Genomic DNA, 7,762 nt, shown 5'->3' with positions numbered 1-7,762 from the left:
AAACTAGCCTCTTGGAAACACAAGAATCTATCTTTTGCAGGAAGAATCACGTTGATTAATTCGATACTTGCCTCTTTACCTTTATTCTTTTTGTCTTTCTTTAAAATTTGGGAAGGAGTTGCTAAGACTTTGCCTAGATTATAAAGGAGGTTTTTGTGGGAGTGTGAGGATGGGAGGGAGAAAATATCATGGGTTAGTTGGGAAAAACATTGTTCACCAAAAAGATCATGGAGGCTTAGGGGTAAAAGATATAGCTTTCTTTAATAGTGCATTATTAGCCAAATGGAGGTGGAACATGTTTCACCAAAAAGGGGAGTTGTGGGAGAGGGTGCTTAATTCAAAATACTTGAGTTCGCAAGGGGTTAGCGAGGGAGAGGTGAGGGCTCATTAATTTATATGGTGGAGGGATTTCAAAAAAAGTGTGTAGAGGTAAGCTTGATAGATGGTTTGATAAGTTCACTGAGTGGAAGATTGGAGATGGTAGACACACTAGGTTAGGGGAGGATATATGGAATGGGGTAGAATCTTTTCAAAATGCATTTGCAAGATTGTTCCTTAATTTGGAACAAAAAGGTGAAGTGATTGAGAATGTGAGTAGATGAGATAATAGGTGTTGGATGTGGGAATTTCATTGGAGAAAAGAGTAGTTCGAGTGGGAAATGAGCTTGGTGGAAGAATTGCATCATGTGTTGGAAAATGTGTCTATTGGAAGTATTGGTGATGACCATTAGTTGTGGTTGGAGGAAGCTTCGACTATGTATACCGCCAAATCCACTTATTTGGCTTTGTATAACTTGAGACGTGGTATACATGATATTGATATCTTTAAATGTTTGTGGAAACTTAAAATTCCGAGAAATGTATCATTTATGTTGTGCAAGTTTTTCATGATAGATTACCCACCAAGGTTAATCTTCAACGTAAGAGTATTGAACTACAAGATGGGTGATCTTTCTTGTGTCTTTTGTAATGAGTTGGAATAAGATATGTCACATGTTTTCTTTTCGTGTAAAATTGCTCAAGGCATGTGTTGGAAATGGTATAACTTATTTGGTTTCAACATGGTTCTCCCTATTTAAGCCAGAGAGCCCTTTTGGAGCAACTCTCATGGGGCTATAGGAAACAAAGCTAAAAATTGATGGCCTATTGGTTGGTGCTCAATAATTTGGCAACAAAGAAATGCTATGCTTTTTCAGGGACAACAGTTGGATCTGGATAAACTTTGGCAACATATTTCTTTCATGTTGTGGTCTTGGTTATTGGCCTATCATGATAATTTTGTAATTCCATTCCAACAGTGGCAGGTCAATTCGGGAGCAGCTTGTCAAATTTCCACTAGTCATTTGTGTTGGAAGCCGGTTTTATTTTCTCTTATACTTGTAGAGTCCATATATTTTCTTATACAAGATTTAGTTGTATATGATAAGATTCTTTCTCTGGTAGTTTTGGTTTCAACTACAAGATCTGGTCAGGTGGGTTTTTGTGTGATGGTGTTATTTTAATGTGTATTTCGGTTAGTTAGACATTCTAGATGGGTGGCTATTCGTGCCTATTAAATCTATATATATTTATCCTGCACTTCTTGTGCTATTAATATATTATGTTATTGCTAATAAAAAAAAATAGTGCCAACAATGAATTATTCTTTATGATAAAGAATTGCTACAAAATGTGAATTATACATTACAAAATATAAATCATAGAATTTGATGATTTTTAAACACCATAAAAATCACAAACCACAAATTTTAACATTCTCCCCGCCTTTGGTGTCGCAATGAATGAAGGTAATATGTTGCATTATGATTTTTGTGGTGGTTGAAAATCGTAAGGAGATTGACCTTCCAAGATCATAGATTGGCCGCAAAAAAAGGATGACCTCACATAAGTCTCAAGATGCAGAACAAAAATGAAATCCGAATATTGGAGTTTCCTTGATCGACCATTTCTCAACTTCCCTAAACTGAATGTGTTAGATTTTGTATGAACCTATTCTTAAAATTAAAAAATCATTACTTGTAAGATCCGTTAAAAATTTAAATATATTATGTAACTTGTAGGAATCATTTTAAATTCTTAAAGATTTTCACAATTAGAATGAAAACAAGTTAAATTTCTTAAAATTAATATATAAGACTCGCAAAAAAGAGTTAAATAATTTAATGTTATCAATAAGATCTAATAGTTGATAGATAATTAAGTTTCATAGGCATGTAGTCATGTATATTGAAGAAGCGAAATTTAGTTTGATAGTGTTTATACCTCAAAAGAATAGTAAAAACTAATTTAAATATTTAAATATATTAAGTAATTTGTAGGAATCATTTTAAATTCTTAAATATTTGCACAATTATAATGAAAACATGTTAGATTTCTTTAAATTAATATATAAGACTCATAAAAAGGAGTTAAATAATTTAATGTTATATCTAACAATTAATAGATAATTAAATTAGATAAGCATATAGTCATGTATATGGAAGAAGCCAAGGTTTCATAATGTTTACACCTCAAAAGAATAGTCTAAACTAATTTCTTTTGAGGTGTGAAGATAATCAAACTAAATTTCATGCAAATCATTAGAAATGCTTTTATTGTTTTGTCTTATTTCTTATTTATTTCATTAAATAATAAACTCTTTTAAATGATAACATTATCCTCTTTAATTATTATATTTTTGCTAAATAAATTGCTTTATTTAATTAAAGAAATAACTAAAAAGACGTCTGGGTTGATCCTCCGATACTTATTATCTTCACCTCTTCCCTTGTAAAAGTGAGTGGCGGTTCCCGTATCTCACTCTCAAAATTTACATAACACTAATGCCGCAAACAAAATCAAATAATTTGTGAAGGGACCAATTGTTTTTTTTATATACATGTTCTATTATTAGTTTATGAGGATAAGAGAGAGAGAGAGAATAATTCATGATGTTTTGGATTAATTCAAATATTATGATATTTAAAATATAATTTATTGACATATATTACAAATAATTTGTCGATATATTAACGTTTCAATAATATAGTAAAGTCCAAAAACAATTTGAATTCAAAACTAGAAAATGCCAATCAAATAGAAATGCATCCTTGTGTTTTCCCGTACCTCTCCCTGGCTCCTCCACATGAGGACCTGCTCTTGTGTCGAGTGTAGATGAGATGCTCCCCCAAATGTTTACAAAACAAGCAAATTAAGACAAAACCCTAACCAAAAAAATACAAAATATCAGCTTCATGTTTCATCACCCAACAAATTAGACTAACGTGTTTGAATGTTGAATCATGAATGGAAGCTGATGCGAAGTTTACATTGCAAGTGAACAACTGTGAAGTGAGCTAACGCGGAACCCTCTTCTTTCATGCACCTTGCTTCTAATACTGTGGTCGTACGGACACCCTTTGGGTTGGGACATGAAAGTCCCCAATCACGTGGCCCCTCTTTCATCCCTAGTCTCTCATTTTTATTCCCATATTTGCCCCTTTTTTTCAAAGAAAAAATAAATGTATTTAACAAATTAAACTTTAGATCATTTGTAAAAATATAGTTGCAAATTCAGAATTTTAACTCATAATTATTGATCAAGTTATGATAACCTTGTACCAAATGATTCACGTATTCGGTTATTTTAATTGTGTGATTTAATAACATTTTAAATTGAATCAAATGTCATTACGTTCCTTGTTTTCTTCCCCAAAACCTACACCGGATAATGGGCATACTTTGTCCTCAACTCTGTCATCTCATCCTTGCATTAAACTCTGAAACTCCAAAGCGAAAAACCCTAACCACCATCTTGAGTACCGTTCCTCCATGCCTAAATCTTCGTCTCACCCTCAAACTGCCTCAGAACAGCCATCATCAAAGATGTTGATGGAGAATGAATAATAGCGATTAAGGTTAGGGATGTGCTAGAAGAAAATGCAGAGAAAACTATTTTGGATGAGTTGGTGTTGATGACAATAATGTTAGGATCGATCATGAATCATGATCCTCAAACATTAGGACGGGAAAGAAAGACCCGAAATATAAATATAAACTATACCCATACAGTAATAAATTTTATGTAATTATTTTGTGTCCTTTTCTTTTCATAATATGACATTTCATTAACATAAGAGAATCTGAATCTAATGTTAGGCCACGTTGATTGAAGAGAAACAGGGTGATTCATTTCTTCGTATTCAAGATGATTTAACATAAATAAACTAATTCACGTTTCAGGTTCAATTTGCAGTGCTAGACCGAATTTTTATCTCATAAATTCACGGTTAGTTACTTAATGGAAGTAAAATGAAAGGGCTAATTAAAATATCCGTTGAAATGTATGGAGACAATTTTAAATTTTACAGTGACACTTTGCCATAATACCTGAAGTTTAAGCCTATGTTTGAATAACTGTTTAAGCCCATGTAACTTTTGTGTATCCGAACTAGAGCATGTTTCGAAGTCAAGTCAGGTGCAAAATGATTTTTGAAGAAAAGTACTTTTGTAAAATGATTAAAAAATTTACTTTTATTGTTATTTATTGGATCTACATTAAAATACATGCTATGCTATAAGAATTTTAACAATAAATCAAACATGCACTTAGTTTTTAGAACATACATCGTATTTTAGACGACTCATTGAATATTAAATTTCAGTATCTGCCAGTATTTTTAGGATATTGGTCAAGAAATTAAAAAATATATATTTATTATGAAAATTATAAAAAAACACAAAAATAATCATAAATAACATAATTTTTTTATCAATTAATAAAAATGTTTTTTTCTTATCTTAACTAGTATAATAGTATTTTAGGCCTAATAACAATGATTAACATTTGCCTAAATTTTATCCTCTAAGTAACATTTGTCTTGCCTCTGCTCATTGCCAACTCTTTTCCCATTCATCCCAAATCTACATGACGGTGTATAAGACCCATAATTTTCTATCTTTCTCGCCCGAACACAACAGTGTACATCGTTCTTGTGTCTATTATTATTGTTGTTTTTATGTGTCAGTTTTTTTCTGCCTGCAAGCCCATACATACATTGCATGCATATCCTTTTCCAAATTCCAAGGAAATTGAGCTTCGTAAAAAGAAGCCAAAAAAAATTCACGTATCTCTTGTCAAACGACATTGAAATTCAAATTATACTGAAAAGATGAGACCTTTCGGCTTTCTTTCACACACTCTCACTGCTTCTAAATCCTAATCACTTTCATTTTCATTGCTTTCTCTTTCCATAGTTACGCTGTGCTAAATAAAACGACACCGCCTCAAGCAATGAGAGTAAAACGACGCCACCAGCATTTGCTTTCCTGGCATTGGATGGCTATGATACGATGATGCTGCACTGCGCTGTGCTGTCTCACACCACCCACATGTTGGAGAGGCTCACCTTTCAATTAAAAAACTATACAAAAATACGTACGAGTGAGTACACACGTGCACCCGTGGTGGCCATTTAGAACAAAGAGCCATAATGCATAACAATAACATAACCAGCTAGTGAAGAAAAGAAAATCACAAATACAAAATAAAAAAAACGTTTGGCTGGCTGGGATATTCATTTTACTGTACACAACACTTCTTAACGGTTGATCATTTATTATGAACTTAAATTTCTATAAATAAAAATAAAAAAAAGATGATCAACAACATGCAATTTTAAACCTCTTTTTGATCTATTTTGTGCACTTTGTTTCATAGTACAACGCGTTTCCCCAATTCCTCATCGTTTTCAACCCAAAAGAGGGAAAAGCAAGACCTTAAAAAAAAACAAAACAAGTGTAGGTAAATTCATTCCTTCATCCAGTTTCCTTTTCCCAAGTATCATGCCTTGACCGGGAAACCGACTGAGCCAATTTCTCGATTCTCTCGGCGAGTTGAGGTGACAGCTTCTTGGCCGGTTTCCGTTCCTTCTCGGGTCGAAAATCGAACCCCAATGCTTCGGATACCTCTTCGGAGCTCCACCCAGCTTTTCGGAGAGAATCCGAAAACTTATCTGCCTTCAAAAGCAGAGCATCCAACAGCGCTTGATTATCCAACACCACCATCTCTCCCTCGAAGAATCCAGAAGCTGAAACCTCAACCATTTCATTTATATCCGATTCGCTCCACCCACCCGCTTTCAAAACTGACCCGATTTGCCCTATGTATTCTTCCACCCAACCAGGAACTTTACTCCGCGGCATCTCGAAAAACCTCTCCGGCGAAGACGACGCCGATAACGACGACGAGGATGAGTTCCTCCTCCGCTTATCCGTGGCGGCGTCGGACCAGAACTCCACCCACCGCGGCGTCCTCGTGCCGGAGTCGAGGCTCCGGCGCGAGAACGCCGCGGAAACGGAAACGCCGGTGGATTTCTCGCTGACGGATCGCTGCTTCTTGAGGAGTATAGGATCGGCTTCTGAGCTCCGGAAGAGCGACTCGCGGTCGAAGAAATCGGAGAGATCTAAGCCGCAGCAGAAGATTCTGTTCTCATCGACGAAGAAGATAGGGTTTCCGGCGAGGGAGGGATTGGAAGGAATGTAGCAATGGTTGAAGATTGGAATCAGCAGCGGCGCTCGCTTCAGCGCGTTCCTCGCCACTCGCAACGCCTTCTCCGGCTCGCACGGCCGCGGACCCCACGACTTCGACCACACCGCGTTCCGTGCGATCTGAAACGAAATCGCCGCGATCGGAAGGTCCAGCGACGCGCGCAGGTGCAGCCGCGCGCCGCCAGACCGCCAGTCCGGGAATCCCGGACCAACGGGAAGTCCAGCAGCGAGGACGGCGCGGAGGTCCGGCGGGAACACGAACCCAAACTCGGCCTCGGCACGTGCGAACTCCGTGTCCGAGAGACCATGCTGCACGTGTATGCCTGAGTCGCGAAGGTGGTTTATTACCTTGTCTGCTAAGGAAGCGAATGAAACGACGCCGTTACGGACCGGGACGGACGGGGCTGCTGATGCTCGGGCCGATAAACGGCGTAAACCGGCTATATGGGCCGGGTTTAGACCGGTCATCCTCCGGTCCACGTCCACCATTGCGGTTTTATTGATAGAAGAGTAGTGATAACTGATAGTGTTTATGTGTTTTCTTTCTCTCTCTCTCTTTGGTGCCTTTCCACACAGAGGACTTCAACTTCCGCATAAGCCTCTTTAATTTATAGCACCAAAACCGTGGACCCCACTTTAGGATTTCTTTTCTTTATTTTTTTCCTCCTCATAGCCATGTTTTGTCGTAAATGGTAAATAGGAAATTCCAAATTACAAGGCGTGATATGATAATATAATAGCTGTTGAGCAACGGCTCATTCAGGAAACACCTGTGAGTGTAAATTATTATTATTTTATTATTATTGGTTATGGGGATTGTGCCATTGTGTTCCTTTATCAACGGGAATGCGATTTTTTTGCCACTAATCTCTTTTTGTTTATGGTAATCCCTTAATCTTTTTATGGTATTAGTATTTTATTGGTTTATTTGTTCTAGTGATGGTGAGTTAAGAAGTTGTGCTTTGCTTTTCGAGTGAACATAAAGAGATTTGGTATTATTGTTTTTACTATTGGCTTGTTTCTATGACTTGGTTAAGTTGTGCTTTTAGATTATTATTGTTATTAAGTATGCATGACTAATCTTTGGCCCACGAGCAATCATGGGCATGTTTGGCGGGGGATCTAAAAGCTAAGCATACAATCATCATGGCACATTGGTGTGTTGTACTCTAACGTTAATCCCCTCTCTTTATTTTTCACTTTCATTTCTTTGTTGCAATCTTTATTTCTTTCC

The 7,762-nt window shown here is 36.6% G+C and overlaps 1 protein-coding gene across 1 annotated transcript; it reads right to left on the bottom strand.

Moving 5' to 3' along the window:
• Positions 1-5,526: 5,526 nt before the first annotated feature.
• On the bottom strand, positions 5,527-7,120 carry LOC114421687. Its single transcript, XM_028387744.1, has one exon. The coding sequence runs from the start codon at positions 7,015-7,017 to the stop codon at positions 5,797-5,799; it is 1,221 nt and encodes a 406-aa protein (XP_028243545.1). The 5' UTR covers positions 7,018-7,120; the 3' UTR covers positions 5,527-5,796.
• Positions 7,121-7,762: the final 642 nt, after the last annotated feature.

This window comes from Glycine soja, chromosome 1 (assembly GCF_004193775.1).
Source record: "Glycine soja cultivar W05 chromosome 1, ASM419377v2, whole genome shotgun sequence".
Classification (NCBI taxonomy): domain Eukaryota; kingdom Viridiplantae; phylum Streptophyta; class Magnoliopsida; order Fabales; family Fabaceae; genus Glycine; species Glycine soja.
This window is presented reverse-complemented; position numbering and strand designations above follow the sequence as displayed.